The 21,730-nt window shown below is 47.0% G+C and overlaps 1 protein-coding gene across 2 annotated transcripts in view; it reads right to left on the reverse strand.

Annotated features, from left to right (window-relative positions):
• The window catches only part of LOC125940392 (uncharacterized), a 32,699-nt gene extending 11,598 nt beyond the window's left edge, over nucleotides 1–21,101 (reverse strand). Inside the window, exons 1-3 of one of the 2 annotated variants that reach the window (XR_007463610.1) lie at nucleotides 20,977–21,101; nucleotides 20,865–20,917; nucleotides 3,865–4,022 (exon numbers count right to left, since the gene is read on the reverse strand). Coding sequence is in view for 1 of the 2 variants with exons in the window: in XM_049656497.1 (XP_049512454.1) it covers nucleotides 3,865–4,022; nucleotides 20,865–20,954 (248 nt within the window). In the remaining variant the exon portion in view is untranslated. Of the gene's footprint in view, nucleotides 1–3,864; nucleotides 4,023–20,864 lie in introns of both variants that reach the window. The other variant, XM_049656497.1, reaches the window with a different exon arrangement.
• Between the last annotated feature and the right edge of the window lie 629 nt (nucleotides 21,102–21,730).

The raw sequence follows: 21,730 nt of genomic DNA on the forward strand, positions 1-21,730 counted from the left end.
GTTTAAGCACAGTTTAAGCTAAAATTAGGTTCATAGAGGAGGGGCGATTGAATATAGATTTGGCACAGCAGCATTAGTTCATACAAAAATGTAAAGCAGAAAAATCTGGTACATTGAAACAATATCACATGGGTTTCAATATTCAAAAGGGCATCCAACAATAAGTCAAGCCACGTATCACAAGCATGTGGCACCTTGGTAGACAAATTATAAACAATTTAATGAGAACCATGCCTCATTATTTGCAGCATTTTAAATGACAACTGGAAAAATATCACTCTGATTCAGCACTTACGAAGTTGCCTAAGGTGATAGTATTCAGAACTTCGCTCGCCACCCTATTCCAGAACTCACAACAGACGAAGAAATTGAACATAGTAACGCAGAAAATACGTCAGTCAGCCAGGCGCAACGGCAGAGCTTGTACGGGGCCGGTTGGCCGCGGTTGATTGTGTCACACAGCAACGCATCTCATCTCTGCGTGTGCAAGGTGCCCCAACTATCATGTACCAAGACTTAAAAATATTCAAATGCCACGTAACTGGACAGAACCAAGGTAATGATGTAATGGTAATGGTAATAAACCAAGGCAACATGAAAAACTCCCCATACAGTTTTCTGTTGCGCAATACATGCTGCTGAAAAGGGTTTTTCTGAGCGTGAAAGAAGCCCACGAATACAAGCAAAGTGCCTCGAGTGGCCAGTCGTGCGGCAATCTTGCGTCGCCTTTTTAAGAGATGTTCAACAGACACAAATTCCCCCAAATTCTTTGTACGGCAGGCCATGAAAGAAAAACTGAATTTTTGGCACTTAGTTTATAAAATGGCACGCAGAAGCTGTATGTATGCCCAATATAATTTATCTAAGCAGCCTACATTGTTAAGGGTTACAGGAACAGCACTTGTAAGGCATGTACAGAGAAACTGCTGGTACTCTTGATCATGTGTATTGTGTACGTCGGAACACTGGAGAAAGTAGTCATGAGTCAAGCGGAAAACAACTACATTAGCCACCCATTTAGCGATCATTGCAAATAAAATCACAGTTGTTAGAGATGAAAGTCGGCGCACATAATAATTTGTTGGAGCATGTGCAATAGCACATGGAAAAAATAGCACAGTCTCGCTATAAGGGTCAAGCGATGAATGCGATAGCAGCATGTTAGGATAGACAAGACTCTCAGCTGTAGTGGAAGTATAAATTGAAGCAAACGTAACCTAAGTGAAAACAAGCTGTTTTACTAGGGGCCATCTTTTTGGATCCTGTCATGGTACAATTTAGAAATTAGAAACACAAGTTTCCGTTGGCTGGAGCCTGTTTCTTGAACTGCGTCCACAAATACACACAGTAAGAGTAGGAAGAAGCACACTAATCCAAATACACTTCTTGGTTGACGTCAGCTATTGGCAAATAGTAGCGTATTTGAATGTTTCATATGACAAAATTTGGCAGCCAGAAAAAAGTGATGAGAAGGATTCTGTTGAAAAGAGAGTTCTTAAGAAAAAGGCGACTTCATGTTTAGCTTTCCAGCTTCACGCGTCGCACACATCTGTAAAATTGGGCGAAGCTGTTCATAACAGCTCATGCTATCCGCGGACTGTGCTTTTTCACCAAGCCCGTGGAGGGGGGAGGGGTTCAGGACCCTTTTGAAGAGAACTAGAGTACCTTGCGATGCGGAAGTTTTGAACCATATATTTAAGCACAAACAGAACCATTGCCTCCGTCTGTCGGCGAAGCACTTTTGTATAAGAAGATGTGCTTTATGTGATCACGTCAGTAAATTCTTGTAGTTTGAGAGCGTTATGCACAATTCTAACTCTTCCATTTCTTGTCGGCTGCAACGACATCGTTTGAGAGGCTTATCTCGCGTAGAAAATTGGGCTGAGCACATCAGTCAGATTTGCGAAACGAAGACGTTATGACTGTTCCTGAAGCTACATAAGTCTGTAAATCACTGACCTGAGTTGAACGTCTAGCACTGATAGGGAATAAGTACTGGTAACTGCCTGTCCATATACAAACAACCCTGACAGTCTGAACTCTTTTCAGTTTACTTACTCCTTATGAACGGCGTAAAACAACCTTCTGTTGATAATCAGTTGACAGAGCAAATGGCACAGGCAGAATCTTGATTTCAGTGACAGATAGGTCCTCATGCTAGTGCCATACGCGTCAGTCGGCAAATGCAAAAATTACGTGTTTTGCAAAGTACGCATTTGTGAGATGATTGTTGCACTACAGCAAATATGCCTGTCGTCACTTAGATTTTCTGTTCTAGTTTTCACGTTTATACTGTGAATGGACAGTTTTACTTGAGCGTGCGCAACGTTCAGCTCTGCGTACCCAGGAAATCCGCGTAGGCGGCAGTGCGCATGCGCAATACGCCGGAGTACGCACGGTCTCTTGCGTACGCCCGCAGCTTTTCAAATGGTACATAGCGTCCGCGGCGGGCTCTGCGGGCTTTTGGGGACGTTCTCGCGTGTTATCGCGCATCCACGAGAGCGCATTTTTCGATGTGCCTCCGGTCTAAGATGTGGCTCCAGCTTGTGGTTTGACTTCGTGGTGGCTACTCAGTTTCAGAACCTGGAGTATGGCGGCGCTGAGTGACATACTACCGGCTCCTGAGCCTGCAAGTGAGCAATCCACTTCTCAAGTTTTGCGTCCGGCCAACTAATGACTTTTCGTGCGCGCACGCTTCACTACGTACGCACAACCTCACGCGCTGCGTACATGGGTGGTTGCGAACGCGCAACTAAAGCCGTCCACCGAACTGACACTTCAAGTTTTGAAACCACGCATGAAAAGTTTGTACCGCGCTGGACAGAGCTCCATTGCCCGTAACTGCAAACGCATGCCTTTCACAAATAGGTTGTCTAGCTGTCTTTATAAATTTTACACATGAAAACAACCAAAATGTTAATTTAAAGTGCCGCCAGAAGCGCTTTACAAATACCAGTCCTGGTCCTGACATCACGTGAGCGCCGCTTTTAACGCTTCTGCAGGTGCCCCTTGAAGCTGATGGGTGGGATTCCATTCGATTCGCCTCACAGCTCATATACACGTTTTTTATATACATACTGAAGCAGTGATGGAAGTGTACAGAGGTGTCACCGACGTTCTGCTTCTGGTCGCGTGCAACCAAAATGTTAATTTAAAGTGCCGCCAGACGCGCTTTACAAATACCAGTCCTGGTCCTGACATCACGTGAGCGGTGTTTTTAACGCTTCTGCAGGCGCCCCTTGAAGCTGATGAGTGCTCACTTCATTCTGAGGAATGATTTGACTGTTTCTGGCTGAAATGCGAATACTTCTTCCCACTTCTGTCAGAATACGTTACACCGTACGATTGGTAGCCAGAAAGTGACCTAGTTAGCTTGTTTACTCAGCATAGAATCATTTATTGCTCGTCTGCCTGCTGTTATTATCTCCTACTACATCGCGTCACTCCTTAAATTGATTTTGCTTATCGGTTACCACTGCCGCGAATGGTATCGAATAATCTTTTAGGGCTATATTATACCTGCATGTACAAGCCTACAAGGCCACGAAATGGGACGGCGCATGAGCCATCACAGTAGCTACATTATCGCAGTAGAACGTGCTTGAAGCCAGGGCTGTGGATTCTGCTTTAACAAAAGCAGAAACTCGTTAACGTTTACTGTCATTAGCATTACCCTGTATTCCGTATATTTCGGTACCAGAAATATTCTCTATCTTCACTGTCTTACTTACCCTAAATAAAGTATTCCATCGGTACACTATCATTCGCTTTGCAGTCAATTGTTATTTAAAACGCACTTGTGCACATCTATCTAAAAAGAGATCAGATAGATCATTAAATAACGCGTGCTCAAAATCTACTCACTGAACATTTTTATACTGATGAGTATAACCTTGACTGAGATGCACGGTGGTCTGTTTCACACTCTCCACTTTGTTGTGAATGCATGTCGGGTCTTCACCGTTCATTTTCACCATATACGTTCTCTTCACCAAATATGTTATTTGCCCAGGTTTATAAAACTGTAAGGTCACAAAAATATGGCGCGCATAAGAACAGTCTGCCTGCAAACTATTTATTGTCAAGACCTTTATCAATTTCAACAAACAACGCGGGAATACTATTATTCTCACACACAGGCTCCGATGAAAGCAAGCGTCGCTATGATCCACCCGTTATGAAAGTGCGCTATTTGGCTTAGATCGGGGAATGTATCAAACGTTGTCAACAAGGAATCAAGCATTCAACGTCGGTGTGTACACTTGTGATGGCCTCAATATGTATTTCACTGAATGCCTGAAGAACTACTTTTCTTATTTTTACACAATAGCTTGCTTGTCTCTTTGAATGTGTGTGGCCTACACAGAAACTTTACAACCCTATTTTTTGCGGTGCTGATCGCTTCGAGCAGTTATAGTAAGCATATCAGTCGCACGTTTGAAAGCTAGCCTACGTAGATCACTTTCGGGCAGTTAGTCTATTTTTCACAAAGATATTCAATCATCCACTAAGATTATTCGCGACAAGAAATGCCATAGATTTGCACTGAATATCACTAAGTTTGATTATCGGGCCATTTATAATTACCCCAATTCGGCGAAAAAAATTATGCGCTTGTGGAAAAATACCTATACCGTTTCGGAGTGCATGCTTAGGTAATTTATTACAAGCGCCGCTTTTGCCCCCAACACTGTTAACTTTGCCCTACAATGTAGCCATAATTTGCCCCGTAATTCCGCCAAACAAAAGCATTGTGACTTATTTATTTGATCAAGAATATTGGCAAAAATATAATATACGATTCGCGTAAAACGCATCGACATTCAGAACACAAAATGGTTCAGTAAATATTCGCTTCTACATCTTTATGTCAAACAACGTTTTCATTTCCTACTTCTACACCATAGTCAATGCCGTTTTCCGGGGCGGTTACTTCAAACGGTCCTGGCCGGTGAACGAATGCCCGATCACCAACTATAAGACATCGTCTACACCTCTTCCTATCGCAGTACTTTTTCTGCAAAACTTTCAGCTTCCTCCAGACATTTGTGCGCAAATTGTAAAGTGTGGAGCACTTACAATTACAACTGTAAACCGTTGTGTTTCTTCAACGATCTCGTCCTTAGTACACTGTTCTTTGATTAAAACGATTAATCCGGGTATTTGACGAACATATTTGAGCTCGAATGGTGAAATTCCAACACTGGTCAGTGACACCTTCCTGTACGCAAATATTGGACAGGCTAGAACTGGTCCCCAGACCTAGGTTGTTCCTGGCCATCTCTTTGGGAGACCCATAGAACTCCTCAACCAATCCATGCACTTGGAATGGGAAGGTGTAGAACTGAGGTGCTTAAAATCCAGAAGGCGGTTTACTTCTTTAATTAGCTTTGTGCTCGTCAAACAAAACCTATGCGTGAAAACACCTCTATGCGTTCCACGGCTACGGTCTCTGAGTGGATCGCTGGCAATGGTGATACACTGAGATACCGTGTAGCAAAATATATCCCTGTAGGTATGTATCGGTTCTCTTTTCATGAAGTTTGGGAGAAAGGACCGATGATGCCGACAGCCGCTCGCTCAAATGTTGTGCCTACGAGTGGCATTCGGCGAAGCGATGCTTTGCTGATATATTCCTGGTGACATGTTCATTGGCCCACGCCGCAGGATCTTACATATGTATTGATGTGTTTTGGAACATCCGGCTACTAAAAAGTGATCCGTGCCCTTTCGTTAGTTTTCAAAATGTGTTGGTGTTCATATTTTTGATTTTAGATTTTCATCAACTAAGGTGAGTGTATGCGCGCACAATGTCTCCGGTATTGCTGCTTGTTGGATGGCCGTGTTAGATTCTGGCAAAACTGATATGACCGGAGCAGGATATTTCGCTGGATGTAGAAAGGGTGTTCTGTTGCTCCCTTGTCATGGAACGTGCTGGCCACCGTGGCTCTGCAGATGTGCAAGCTGCAGTCTTTTTTTGTCTTGCTTGGAATGTCTGCCGTGACCCCTTAGGTAGAGTACTGTGCTGTTTTCTAGAATTCTTTAGGAGTTTTACTTTGAGCATTGAGGGAAGTGGGTGGAGACCTTCAGCTTGCGTGTTTCTTTTTAAAAGAAAAATAGAATGGCTTGAAAAGTCATGGAATCGCTCCAGTTTGTTGTCGAATTCCGTGAGTTTGCATAGGCAAGGCACTTTCCCAATGATGGCATCATAGAGAGGGTTCTTCAGGCATTAGGTGATGAGAGCGCTTGAAAAATGCAGCGAGGAGATAATCACGTCTGCTTCTTGAGCTGCTATGCTACTTTTATCAGCAAACCTCATGGTTGTACGTGCGTCTGCTAGTGCCCTGTCTGGCACAAGAGATCGGCTTACAACACTTGCTGCCAGAGCACGCAAAAAGGGAGACAGTCTTCTCGAATAGCGCCCCTTGCATGACTGCAATTTAGTAGGGTTGAGAAATTGTCTGTCGGATAGCACCCGTGAGCAGTACCATCACTTCCAAGACTAGAGCATTCATATTCGTTGTCATGGTGACTTTCGTAGTAAGCATAGCAGCATGAGACATATTTTGCACCTGAAGCCTTACAGTTGCAGTCCTCCAAGTTTTTGACAAGACGTGCAATATGGCGGCTTCGTGATGTTTTGTACTGAAATTTCGGGCAAATGGAACCTCAGACTTGGCCGTTCAGAAAGTTAGCTTTGTCCTCTAATGCGATGGCCTCTTCCGGGGGGAAAAGCGGAAGTTTTTTAGCGTCCAAAACTGATATGCGGCTTCTGTGATCTCATCCATTATCTTACAGTTCCTCTAGAAGAACAAAGGTAATAAAGTCAGAAGATGATGGAAGTGAGTGAGAATTGATCACCTAGAATTAAAGCGCGCACTTCCTGGAATGTGTTTCCTCGGTGGGTCATATTGAACCAACGGTCAATGAAACTTAAAAACTTCGTGGCGTACTGTTTCGCTGTTTCGACATCGTGCAGTTTCATTCGACGAAACTGCTCCCGATGAACCTCAGACAGGCTGTAAAATCATTGCAGTAGTGCCTTCTAGGCCTTCTGATATTCAACTGAATCAGCAGGACAAACGGCCGAAAAAGATAAAAGATTCGCCATCTAAGCACAAACAGGAGAGCGGTGGCCTATTTGTCTCTAAGCCATGCCCGACCAGTGATGACGGTTTGAAACCGCTCCTATTATGCACCGCGATGAGCTCGTTTTTCTTTGTATATGGGAATCAGGTGTTGGATTGATTGCCACTGAATGACTGACTTCTTGTTGTACGACTAGATGCTTCTTTTTCTGGCTATTTTCTGCTTCGTATAACATAAATTGTAATTCTGGGGCCTTGCCTTCTATCTGCAAGTCTGCCTTCCTTTGCTCTCAATCTGCCTGCCTGTTATCGTGTACCTTTGCAGCTTCCGCCTAAGCCCTTTCGAAGTGTTCATCCACCTATGCTCTCAATTTAGTGTCCATACGCTCACCCAAAACTGTACATTCTGACAAACTCATCGCGATCACTGTCTCTTCATGCAGGTTAGAGCAAACGGCTTCTTCCTGTCCTGTCGCGGACGCCAATCTGTCGGGTCAGGTTCGTGAATTATGGTTTTGATCACTGAGTGGGAACTTCAGTGCCTAAAATAACGAAGCCGTTTGCGAGAACAACACACGTTGTTAAAATAATATAAAGAAATGAAGCGCAGCATGGTAGAAACAGCCATTTTAAAAATACTTGGTGAGCGAAATTTGAAAATTCAAGGCGCTAACACTACTCAAAGATCTACACAAGTACTAGAAGTAATGAAGGTGCTTTGAGCTCATGATTCAACCGACGAGGACGCGTGGTGTTGGGCGATGGCAAAATTTGTTGGGTGTGCCTTCGCGGCAGAAAGCTGACCCGAATGGCGCCAGAATCCAGGGTCTCGTCCACCGCTGGATACACGTGGACTGCTTGAGCCTTGAGCCCCGAGTCGCTGCCCACTGGCGATAGGTTGAATTAGGTATTAGCCTCTCGGCAACTCAAACGGGTTCAACAATATGTCCACAGAATCCTGGCTCAATGTACCTGAAATACGGGTGCGGTGGCCTCCATGAAAACTCCAGGAAACCATGGCTGGATCCGCGTCTTTCTTCCTCCCGTCCCGCGTTCTTTTCCATGCCACCGTAGATCACATCTATTGGCCTGTAACTTCTTCATCCAGTCACTATCTAAGAGCGATTTTCTTGAATGGTTGCACGCCAGGCCACCACCACCAAAGAAGTTCGCGCAAGCTTTCATTAGTTTGGGGACACAAACAATTTTCATCACAAATATAACGGTATCTGTATGTACGCTACACAGTTCACAAATTAGGCCGAAAGGCAAAGAGCAAGTCTTGCTGATATTCACTATGAGATATCGACGCTGTAATGTCACGAGTGCGAAAGCGATGTCTGAAGCATGTCGAGGGAATTGTGATTTGAGGTTTGTAGAGAGAAAAGTAGGACGCAAAAGATGGTGGTAATGTTGAATATGATACGCCCATTTTAAGCTTCCGTCTGCTTCCCAGCAGACACTGGCAGCGCGAGCACGTGCTTCCACACATAGTCTGGCCCCAATGGGAATGGTTTTCAAAGAGCTGCTTGCCGTTTAAAAAAAAGAAGTATGCGTAAAACTGTGACCTAATGGTCACGGCAAAGGGCTCTTTACATGGAAGGTTGAAGTTGGATCCTACCACCGCACAAGTAAGTTGGAAATACAGCAGCATTACGGAGCAGCCGCACTCGAAGTAACAAATTCTTGCAGGGTTCGCAAAAAAGGCAACGCAGAAAAAATTATGTGGGTCCCGCGTACTCAAGGACTTGGTGTAAGCGAAGCTTTTATCGGTGATCACAAGGAACGCTGCTCTTCCGTAGACTCAATTTGCAAGAAGTCCTCATGACGAAGTTGGAAAAATATTCACTGTGAAACGTTTTGCTCAAAGAAAACGTGCAATGCTTGAGCCGTACTGACATGGCCGATCGAAACCAGAGGCTATAGTGCACAGTACGCACCCTATTGAAATCGCCCGGTACGAAATGTTTCTGAAACTACTCGTTCGTAACGTTAAAAGAAGCGGTTCAGTTCCGCGGCTCTCTCATTACTGCGCACCAGTGCTGTGCCGCTTCACGTTTACAAGCCACTGTGCACTGTTGTTTCGCGAAACCGGATGCACATTGACATTGCTCTTCGTTGCGGCTCTGGATGCTTTGTTCACAGTAGTGCTTGATTTCACGTATTTAACCTCGGTGCTACGCCACCATAAACTTCTATTCGGTAACACTAACTCTTTGACATGATCGCCGCATGTGTCACATTGCTTAGCACGGGTGAGCGAGAGCCAATGTGCGTGCGCCAGTTTCATTCGCACCAAACATACCGGAATGAAAGGCGGTAATTTAGAGCATTTGATGAGGAGATGTGATTTAAGTTCAGGTAGTGTGTATTTTTCAAGCACAAACGATTAATCTCCAGTTTAGGTTCCGCACAATCAAATACTCATCAAGATAACTTGCCATGTTTAAGCAGCCGAAAGAAACGCAGTCTGTGTCCGAGGAGCTTGTTGGTGAATGTTCTTGCCAGATGCATTAATCACCAACACATGAAAGTGCTGTTCCATCTTATTCTATTTCACCGATGGGGACGTAAGGGGACGTGATAAACTGCTTTTAAACTATCTAATTCTGTCAGAATTACAAAAAAGGAAATCATGAGTCATTCCATTCTGTAAAGGTGGACGAGCAGCGAAGCTGTTTAGCAGACAACACAGAGATGACACCGACTTTTGAAGAAAGGTGAGAACATAATAAATAACGCGAAAGTGTTTCTTGGCTAGGTTAGCAAAAGCGCGCGCCCGGCTGGAGTCCGCAAAAGGCGTCTGCAAAGCCGTGCCAGGACAGCACGTGACCTCTCCAACCGGAATTGACGCCGGCGCCAACGCCTTCCGCAGCAACACTTTGCTCGCGCTCCACTCCGCCACTGCAACCACCTGCAGCCGCGGGCGCAGGAGAGGGGAAACCCCACTACAGAAGGCGAAGCCCGGTCTCGAATTGGAGAAGGAAAGCGGATTGAAATAGTCGGCGCGGTCAACATGTAGTCACCGACATAGCATATACAAATGGAGCCCGCCCTCGCCCGCAGTCTCAGTTTGCCTTCAGTTTCTGTGGAGGTATTGTCGCCACAGCACGGATAGTGATTCTGCAAGAAGTAGCGGCAGTTAGTCTGATGTCGAGGTTTTAGGCTTAGTGTCGACATCAGCAGAAGACTCGTCGAGGGAGCGCTCTGCTTCAAGCAGGACTCAGGGGACGAGCGTGAACTGAAACGCGTACGTTCTACACCCCAATTCACCCACTCCAAAAAGAGAGAGAAAAAAATCTGGATCCCTAAGCATATTCTTATGAGCACAAAGAATGAAGCAACACCAAATTGCTGCAGCCTTCAGTAACAACAACCTAGCCAAAAGGAACGCTTTCGCGTTCTCTTCTCATAAGAATATGCTTAGGGATTCTCCAACATTTTTATTGTCCTCATGGGGGGTCATCGTGACGGTAGGTACGCACACTCATTCTCGTATTACTTGTGTTATTAAATGCGTCCTTCACGTAAAACAATGACTGGCCCATAGCAATGGGTCATAGCCCGTAAATAATAATAATAAAAAAGATCACCAGCCCTTAACCTGTCGAGAAAATGGGGGTAAGCAAAGCTTGTCGTTTGTGTACCTGGCCTACTACTTTTCCTTCCCTTTACTATTACGTTTCCTTCTCTTTACTGTTATTTTCCCTTCCCTTTCGTGCAACTTTTCCTTCCGCTGTGTTGTACGCTTCTCTGGTCCTCGGTGTTGTCGCTTCCGTTCGATGTCTCGAGTTTGCTGAGTGGCGTTGTTAGCAGCATTCGCCCGTCATTGCCACTTGCGATTCTCCGTAATTAACTTGCTTCAAAATTTAATCTGTCCACGTAAGACAATGAATGGCTCATACCCCTCTAAGCAATTTCCCATACCTCCGTAAACGCAGCCTCCCCATTACTACGATAGAAAAGGGAAATTCTACGCTGGAATGATGAGCTGCAACGGAGCCAGCTGTGAGAAGATCACGACGACGAACGCGGGAGCAGCGGCACGAGCGCGTGCTGGGCACGAACGCAACCCGAGGGATGCCAACCAGCCAGCTGCGGAAGAAGACGACGACGCTCGAGCCAATGATGATGATGATTGTTTACTGCGTACACCGACCCCGACACAAGTGTGACAACAAATATTCGCTTAAAAAACATTTAACGTGACCTCCCCATTACGAAGACAGAAGTTACATTCTACGCTGGAATGATGGAATGCTGAGCGGCAACGAAGCCAGCTGTGGAAGAAGACTACGACGACGAACCCTTGAGCAGTGGAACGAGTGCGTTCGGCTGGTGGCGCGAGGGGCACCATCGAGGCGGCAGAACTGGCAGCAGTTGAAGAAGACGACGATGCACTGGCCATTGCTGATGATGACAGTTTTTGTTGACGCACACGAAAAATGGCATAAACAGCTTCACTGCAAAAAGCACAATCTACTAAGCTCCTTCTAAGATACCACTGACTCTCCATACTATAACTTTGTGAGAATGCAGGCTTTATAATGATGCTAGCCTTGATTCACAGTTTTTCGCCGAGAATGCACAGAACGACGTTGGGTAGTGTTCGGCACACTGCACTTAATTTCTTTAAATAGTTTGTACCCACCGCGGTGGCTGAGTTAGCTAAGGCGTTGCGCTGCTGAGCACGAAGTCGCGGGCTCGAATCTCGGCCGCGGCTGCCGCATTTCGATGGAGGCGAAATGCAGAAATGCCCGTGTGCTTGTGTTGTAGCGCACGTTAAAGAACCCCAGGTGGTCAAAATTAATCCGGAGCCCTCCACTACGGCGTGCCTCATAATCAGAACTGGTTTTAGCACGTATAACCCCCGAAAGAAGGAGAAGATATGTTTTGTAGTTGCTATCTAGACAAATATGAAAGCTTTATGGGCCTGTGTTCAACTAGGGTATCACAAAGTATTTCTTGGTTTATGTTATTGTCCCCACTGCTACCTTTATAGATCATTTTCGAGCTTCCTGTTTTCTAGGAAGAATATGCCTCCCGTATTGGTGGCGTGTACTTCGACGTGTGAACCCATTTCTTAATTTGGCAATCTTCGCTTGCTCAAAAACCAAAAGCAGTACTGCCAACTGATCTCTCTCTATAAGAACTAAACCTGGCTTTGCTTTCTTTTTACCACATAAGCAATTTTCTCGAGAAGCCTTCATTTAATGGTTAAAAAAAAGCCGGCAAATTCCCATGCCCTGCGGGCATCGATGTTATGCGAAGCAATGCCCGAGGAGCCTACCACGTTAACGAAACCACCTTGAGAGCACTAAGACGTAGGCGGCTGTTTCATGACCTACATGACACACATTTCATGACATTGATGTCATGAGTCCTCAGGAGTGTTCTTAGCAATGCCTAAGAGACCTTGCAGAGTCATGCTCACGACTATGACTACGATCATCAACCTTTAGCCTTTTCCTTCCCCTAGTACCCTATCCGAACCCGTTCTATTGGGTTTTCAGCGTTAATCTTTTTCGCTGAGTCATTGTCATTTTGCTGGGTCATGCTCATGACCATTAGCCCGACCATTAGCAATGCCCCTTCGGGGTAAGACAAAACTCTATCTTTGTAATAAAGTTTATCTACTACTACTACTACTACCATCATACTTTAGTGTTTCCTTCAGTTAGTACCTATTCAGAATCCATTTGAGTGGTTTTACAGCGAAGTTGTTTATGCGGACTGTGGGCCTCCATTAGACTTCGCTAAAAAGGGATCACGTGACCTAGTGGGAGAGGAGAGGTAAAGTAGAGCTCAACAGGAGGAAAGGCGTTGGATTGATTCCTTTCCCCCTATGAGAATGCTTTGAGAGGGTGCAGATGAATGGGAGAACGGGGAGGGGGCTTGACGTAAGTCGTGCCGTCCAATACTCGCGTTGGTTGGAGCGGTGTAGGAAAAAAGTCGCAATTCAGTCCGAAAGGCGAAGCATCGATTGCGATAGCAAATTAGTAGACAGCTACACAAAATAAGGATAGTAGTTTTATCGGCCGTATAAAGTTGTAAATATTCTCAAGCACGGTGACCCGCGCGCACAGGTAACCAAGAACGCATGTCGCTCAATGAGCGCGGGAGCTCGTCAAAACGCTGGACTGATAAAGCGCACCAGCGGCAGCGAGCAAATTAACTTTCGCTTTGGCTCTTGCTGCAACGCGAACTAAACGTCGAAAGCGCAGCGCATACGAAGCTACCGGCACTCGGCGAAGGCACTTTGGCCCATCGCAGATTGCTTTGAAGATAAGCTCCCGCGGGCGCACACTTCGGCTACGTGGTAGACCGCTTTCAAGATTACTACTACTGGTGTTTATTATGAATAAGGAAGAAATGCTAATTTCTGCAGCCCATCAGGGAGCACAGCGCAGCGTCGTAGGGGAGAGGGGGAGTAGCGAGGTAAAGAAAGAGAAGTGAGATAGTTCAGGGGGCTCGTCCGCACATGGGTAGGCAGCAGAGGCGGCAGGGACCGGCAAGGGCAGGTACGCTCAGCGGTATGCCGCTATCCCACTCGTCTCCACGAACTCCACGAGGCTGTGTAGTGCGGGGAGATGGGAGTGGGATGGGAACAGCCAGTAGCGCACCCAGGATCTCTGCCAGGGGGGGGGGGGGGGTTCACAGTTTGCCAATACCATCTAAAAAGCACTAATTTCAATTTCTTCACGGGAAATTGTCAAAAAATGCGCTTTTTGCGTAGTCGCAGACGATTACGCCTGTTACATCTTAGTTGCAGTACTCAAAGGCGCAAGGAAAGAAAAGGGGTGTTATACAAAAGGGTGGGTTAACTCGGCCTCAGGGGGGGGGGGGAGTTACAGCCCCTAAATCCCCCCCCCCCCCCCCGTCGGTGCGCCACTGGGAACAGCAGGTTGGTGAGTGAGTCAGTAGGAAGTCCTTTCAGTCTATAGACTCGGATGGCCTTCGAACGTTCCTATGCTAAGGCCGGACAGGCGCAGAGGAGGTGTTCGAGTGTCTCGGGGTCGCCGCATCGTCGGCACGAGGGGGAGTCGCAGCAGGGTGGCCCTGTCTCACCTGGTGAGGCCATACTAGGGAAGCAGCTTGGGTCCCTTGCCATTTGCCACCCTCGGGTCGGGGTGGTTCGCCAGTAGAAACTGCTTCAGTCGTGGCCTCGAGTAGTCTGAAGCCGCCACTGCTCGAGTGAATGTTACTTCCGGGTGGTGGGCAGCTTTAGCGAGGGTGTCCGCCTCCTCGTTACCAGCTATGCCCACATGGGAGGGCAGCCAGTGAAAGGAGACGGACACTCCGGAGGAGGCGAGCGCCGAGAACTTCGCGGCCAAGAGGGACCCCGACAGTCCAACTCGATGGCAGTTAGAAAGGGGACTGCAGCGCCGGTTTACTGTCGCATAGCACAGCGACCGGCTGTGCAAGTGGGTCCTCAGCCAGGAGGTCAGCAGCCAGGTGAAGCCCCGCCAGTTCCGCCGCTGTCAAACTCGCTGAGAACGGGAGACGGCATTGCCTGCTGATGGCTTTGGCAGGGATGACGAGCGCCGCTGCTGCTGACCCATCCGGTATCACAGATCCGTCGGTGAACACCTGCAGCCGACCCTCCAGTTGCTCCGGGAGTTTGCAGGATGCTGCCTGCTGCAGAGCGGCCAAAGGTGTTCGGTGCTTTGTAGCCCCATCGAGGGAGAGGTCGACCTCTGGTGGCCGGTGGTGTGGTGGTGGTGAGGCAACCGCCACTGGTGGGTGAGTCACCATCTGCTCGTAGAGAAGGCAGAGCCCTCCAATCTTTCAAGATTGCTCCGTCAGCAGCAGCCGCGTAACCAGAACGCACCTTTCCCCCCTCCCGTCTCCGTCGCCTCCTCCCCGTTCCTCGTGCGTGCACGAAGAGCGTACGCTTCCGGCCGCCTTCCTCTGTCGCGTGCGTGAGATTCAGGTGCGGTTGCCGGCTCACCCTCGCAAGCTTTCACTCCCACACAGAACGCACGTCGCGCGGCGACAATTTTATCACCGTAGGACTTCATACGGAACATCACTACGACGGCGACGCCGACGGCAACGGCAACAATGCGCTTGAAGTGTCCATATAATTGCTATCGCATTAAAAATTAGGTCAACGGTGGACTGGGGTGTGAGAGGAGTTCCCGTTAGCGTTGGTTGTATATACAGAGCTTTGGTCAAGGACTCTTCTCTGAGAACCTCGCAGAAAAAGTGGGAGGAACGCGCTAGGGACGCCACCACCCGTGGACGCTGACGCGTACCATATCCGGCAAGTAGCACCGTTCGGACCAGCCAAACGACCGCGAATGAAACTATGGCTCGGACGCTAGCTTCCAGTTCAGCCGGCCTGACCGTTGCTTTTAAATTCGAAGCATTTCATGGCGAACATTGGCCACCTAGTATCTATCTATATATCTAGCCGCCTATGTCTGTGTGCTCTCATGGTCGTTTCGTTAACTTGGTATGTACCAAAATTGGCGTAGTATGACAAGAGTGTATGACGAACTTAATATATGATAGGTCGTGACATGAATGTCATGACATGCGTGTCATTTAGGTCATGAAGCAGCCGCCTGCGTTTTGGCGCTCTCATGGTCGTTTCGTTAACTTGGTGGGTACCAAAATTATCTTAGCATGACAAGAGTGTATGATGAACATAAATGATAAGTCATCACAATAAATGTCATGACATGCATGTCATATAGGTCGTGACAATGACAAAACCGAAAAAAGATTAACACTCAAAAACTACTTCGATGGGATCGGATGTGGGCACTTTGTGAAGGAAACACTAAAGGATGATCGCAGACGTCAGTGTCATGAGCATAACTCAGCAAAAATGAAAATGACTGTGCAAAATAAGATTAACACTAAAAAAATGTCGCAGTTTCGCCCGAAAGGCAAAGCATCGATTGCGTTAGCAAATTAGTAGAGAGCTATTCGGAGTAGCGATTGTAGCTTTATGATGTGCATAAACTTGGACACATTGGCTTAGTAACTGAAATAACAATCGTGGTGTCAGCGCGCACAAGCAAACATGAATAGATCACACAGAATGACCGCAGACAACGACTGTCAAAACGCTGGCAGCAAGCGCAGCCAGCCGCTGCAGCGGGCGAAGAATCGTGCGGTCTATCGCTTCAACGGAAACTGAGCGGCGAATGCACACCGCATAGAAAGGTCAGAGCCGTGTGGAGATAAGAGACGGTGCGGGCGACCGGCACCGCCAGGCAAAGGGCAGAGAAGAAGTTGTTGGCAGAGGAGAAGCTGCGCCCCCCCCCCCCTCCCCCCGTCTTCCCGTTTCTTGCTTACGCGTGGGAGATTGAGTGGCAAGATACGCCTTTGGTGCCGGAGCACAGCGCCGCCCCGCCTCCCTCCCTGCCATACCCCCTCGGCTTTTCGCGGGACGATCGCGTTTGCTTTCCACCGTGCGTTCGCTCTCCGTGTAAGCGCGCGGGGGAGTTCGCCCTCCGTGATAGCGTGCGTCCTCCGCGCGCTTTCGCTCGCGCATACGGCGCGCGGCGACGATTTTATCGCTCTTGGGATCTATACGGAACCTCACGGCGACGGCGAAGGCGACGGCAGAAATCCGGTTGAAGTGTCCATATAATTGCTATCGCAATAAAACCACTGAAATGGGTTCGGACAGGAGTACTAGGATAATGAAACACAAAACGATGATGGTAGACGTCATACTCATGAGCATGGCTCAGCAAAAACTACAATGACTCTGCAAAAAAAAGATTAACATTCAAACATCACTGAGATGGGTTCCCGACGAGGGTACTAAGTGAAGGTAATGCTAAAGGATAGTGGCAGAAGTCATAGTCATGACCATGATTCAGCAAAAATCACAGTGACTTGGCAAGAAAATATTAACACTCAAAAGCCATTGGAATGTGCTAGGATGTGGTAATAAGTGAAGGAAAAGGCTAAAGGTTGATGGTCAACGTCATAGTCATGAGCATGACTAATGCTTTCGCCTTAAGGTTTCTTAGGCGTAGCCAAAGGGACTCCTCAGGACTCATGACATGCGTGTCATGTCGGTCACGAAACAGCCGCCTATGTCTTGGTGCTCTCGTGGTCGTTTCGTTAACTTGGTAGGCTACCCGCACACTGCTTCACATAACATCAATTCCCACGGGGCGTGGGATCTGTCGGCTTTTTTTTAAGCATGGTCACCATGCGAGGAGGACGAAGAAACTTTATTAAAGGCCAGCACTAAGGCCCAGAAAAGAAGAGCGCTTGCTCCGCTAAAACCCGCCCATGATCCGCCGAGTCCGAGTGGAGCCAAGCACTCCAGGAAGCAGGGGAAGGGTAAGGGATATATGGAGATGGTAATGGCAGTTTTACATGAGTACAGTATGTGTTCTGTATCTGCTCTTACCTCTAGACAGTTGGGGCGCGAAGCACACAAAAGTGAAAGTGAGATGAAAGAATGGTGAAACAAACGATTTACAAAATAGACTGCTTGCGAAGTTTGACTTGCATGGTGTAACACTCGGTGTAACTAACAGAGCTTCGCTGCTCGACCATCTCCACGGAGTGGAAGGGGCGGTGGTTTTTGTTTTGTTAATCTTGTTTCGCTGATTCATTGTCATTTTTGCTGAGTCATGCTCATGACTATGACTTTTACCATAATCCTTTAGTGTTTCCTTCGCGTAGTACCCACGTCCGAATCCCTTTTAGTGTTTCTTTTTGAGCGTTAATCTTCTTTCGAACGGTCATTGTCATTTTAGGCGGCTGTTTTATGACGTACATGACACGCATGTCATGACATTCATGTCTTGACCTATCACTTATGTTCGTCATACACTCTTGTCATACTATGCAAATTTTGGTACCTACGAAGTTAACGAAGCGATCATGAGAGCACCAAGACGTAAGCGGCTGTTTCATGACGTACATGACATGCATGTCATCACACTCATGTCATTGACATAACTGATAGGTCATGACATTCATGTCATGAACTATCATTTATATTCGTCATACAGTCTTCTCATACTATGCCAATTTTGGTACATGCCAAGTTAACAAAACGACCACGAGGCTTTCATCCAGAAAGACCCATTGTGCACCTTTCACGAAATCATATCACACTACCACTTGGTAACGAGGCGGTTCTCTCCTCCTCACCCAAAACTAAATAAACCACGAGCTAGCACGCTCAGAATGGTACAAACCCGCACGTACCCCACTCCGCGGTCCCGCAGCAGGATAGACCCAGACTTCCCGCAGTCGTGCCCCAAATGCAGAGCCGATTCATGCTCTTTTGATCATATGCTCTGGCTGTGCCCAGCCACATAAAACTCTATACTTGCCACAAAGGAACAGTGGGGGGAGTTCCTAAGAAGCGACCACCACCACATCCAGCTCTTGGCAGTCCAGAGGGCCCACGACATCGCAACCGGATTTCGCCTCCCGATGCCATCGTGGGCGGAGCCACTGACTTGACCTGAGGCTCCGGAGCCTTCGGCTCCCCCTGACCACAATTTCTCAGGACCAATAAAAGATATTGTCACCGTCACAAGAGAGCACCAAGACGTAGGCGACTAGATAGATAGATAGATAGATAGATAGATAGATAGATAGATAGATAGATAGATAGATAGATAGACAGAGACTGTCAAAGTGGCACATGTATGCCAAGGAATGCTTTGCATTTAAAAATGAATTACGTCACCGCACGATGGCGGCATCTGGACTAGCTACACCTACGCGCTTCAGGCCGAGTGCGTAGTCACTTCTAGTCAGTTTGCGCCTTCTTTGCAAGTGACCGTCATAATATTTCGCTCGCTTTAGCTGACCATGGCAGCAATGTTCAGGTGTTATTTTTTAGATCTTCTGGAGATTAGTTCACAATATCGAGGAATGATCACCGAGGCTGTGGTCACACAAAGGCAGTGCGTGATGTCACGCCAATAGAACTGCGCCACCAACTGTTACAGTTAGGGCAAAACACGGCCAAACAAGCCGCGTGGTGACAAATTGCGCCACCGTTCTGCCACAAAAAATTGGCACCATATTAGCCATATCACCACAGAGGAGGCGCACTTGCCCTTGACTTCGAGTTTTGCTTCCGGCGGCCAACGTCACGATAGATGCTTCCCTAGCTTCAGCCTCAATACTGCGACATGTCAAGTTCGTTTCATCACTTTTTGACGACTCATTACCGCATCCGATATCGTCGACTTTCTGGTGGCTAAACTTCAGTTCTTGCTTCAGTGACACGTGTGACTATTCCGCATGAGCACGTTAGGAGCGGTTGCTTAATTGATGGCACTGTTAGCTATATCTCCTTGAACCTCGTTTCCTTATCATCAATGCTCTTAATTTTTGACAGCCAAGCTGTTTAAGCTGGAGGTAGTCCGATGGTGTACGCAGAAAATTCCTCCATCTGGAGATGACGTCACGGGCGTCGCCTAGCAACGGAGCGCCACCTCCTCAACACAGCTGCACCACCACCTCCTCTCCCCGCCGTCGCTCGCGCCACAGCGCCACCTAGCGACACCTGGCCTAACCTCCCCAGTAGCGCCGCTCACTCCTCCGCCGTAGCTCTGCCTAGCTTCTCTCCATTGCCGCGCGGGGGCGAATCTAGGCAATGACGTCATTCCAGAAAATATAGCTCTGCGTCGCCGAGGCGCGGAGACACACTTTGCCTCGTGAGTTTGCGCCGAGCACATGGGTCGTCCTAAGAATATCGTCACGCCTGAAGATGAGGAACAGCTGCGCGAAAAGCGCCGCGCTGCCACTCGTGAGCGACTCCGAAGACTTCGCACCGATCCAGAGTTTCCCCAGCACGCCACCTGATGCCTAGAAAAGCCAAGCTAATAAAAATACCATGGTAAAGCTAATGAAAAGGCCAAATTAAAACTAACAGAGAGTAAAGTTGAAGCTAGGGAAGGGCTTCGCTGTTTGCTCAGACTTCGCACCACTAGTGTGAAGCTGCCCCCATTTATTTACCTCGCCGTCGTTTTGAATACATTTGTTACGTACATCCTCTTCCGTGCACCAGCTTATCCTGCACCTCCCCCTTTTCATTTGTTAGTGGAACCGTGAGCTAAGCGGACATAAAAGCACTCCTAAGAAAAGCATTCGCTGCACAAAGGGAGACAAGTCCCCGTGTCTAAGCGTTGGTTCCAGTAACATTGCTTGTTCTGCCTCTGGTAATTCTTTCACGTTGGGGATGCAACACGAAGAAACAATTACAGATAACATTCGTTCTAACACCGTTCGAGATAGGCTTATTATAGTTTCGGCTGTGACGAATATGAAGACTTAATTATATGTTACGACGTTTGGATGGTTCTTCTTTTAGTTTCTTCACGCATTATTGGCAACATGTAAGACATGAATCAAAGCTTCAAATGTTTGTGCATTGTATATCTGCATAAGTTTGCCACGCAGTGCAACCTGGAAAATTCTACGTATCCTCTTTATTTTTTCTGCAAACACTGCCAACAAACTGTATGTAATGAAGCAATTGTGTTTCTGGGAACCACTGATAACTGTTTGTTTTTTACAAGGAACGTGCTGAAAATTATTTTACAGATTTCTAACCGCTTTACAGGAACTCACAATGTGCCTAGCTACGCCTTCGTAGAGAATTATGCCGCTGTCATTTCTGCACGAATATTTGGTCCCCCTCCACAATAATAAGGAACTAGACGGCAGACCAAGACAATGTAGCGTAAACCTTGCATCTCAGGAAGGAGGTGTAAAATATTCGACGCGACAAAATTTATCCTATCTTTATCGCGAAACAGATATACTTACCTTTAGCACATCCGCAAAGGTTGGTCTGCCATGGTAGTCGAAGTCTGCTGCCCCTATGGTAAAAACAGAAACAAGTATAACGAATATCATTGTAGATATTCGAATGACGCACTTCGAAGCCGTCTGACAAAAAGGCAGCTGTAGGGTGAATATATATAAAATATAGGCTTGTGCGTCAGCGTTGTTTGAGTATTCAATGCCGATAAACTCTCCTTGTTCGTCGGCAGTTGAAGAACCGTAAGCCCGTTCGGCAACTGGAATTTGACCTCTGTGAACACCTGCGTGTCACTTACGTTTACAAAGCCCTTTCGTGCACCCACATAGAAATAGTATCTCGTGCTTCTGTGAATTATTTTATAGCTTTTCTACGCAGCACCACTCGTATTAAAGCATTCTTGCTGAATATGCATACTTTCAGATACCTTGAGATGGTTCAGCTAAATGCACACGTAAGACGAATGAACCAGAAGAGTCAATATTTATGGTCTAAGCAGTCACGCCGAGGCTTCGTCGTTGGCACAGAGATTTGCGGATCTACTGAGGCTGAAGTGAAAAGGGAAAACGCTTTTTGCTCACACTTGCAGACGTGGCCTTCACTTTGATACTCAAACAAAAGCTCAGACTGCATTTTAGGATTGTATACTGCAAGTGCAGCTTTATATCGACGGAGTTAAATTTTTGGCCACGAGTATTTGACCCCAAATATAACAAATATACGGCAATGATCGCATGTAATTAAACCAACGTCAATCGTATTTCATTCATTATAGACAATGGTAATTTGCTAAGGCTTTTAGCATGATTTCTATTTCTAGTGATAGAATGATTTCTATTTCTAGTGACTGGGAAATGAATCTGGTCTATCG

Source organism: Dermacentor silvarum, chromosome 9 (genome assembly GCF_013339745.2).
Source record: "Dermacentor silvarum isolate Dsil-2018 chromosome 9, BIME_Dsil_1.4, whole genome shotgun sequence".
NCBI lineage: Eukaryota > Metazoa > Arthropoda > Arachnida > Ixodida > Ixodidae > Dermacentor > Dermacentor silvarum.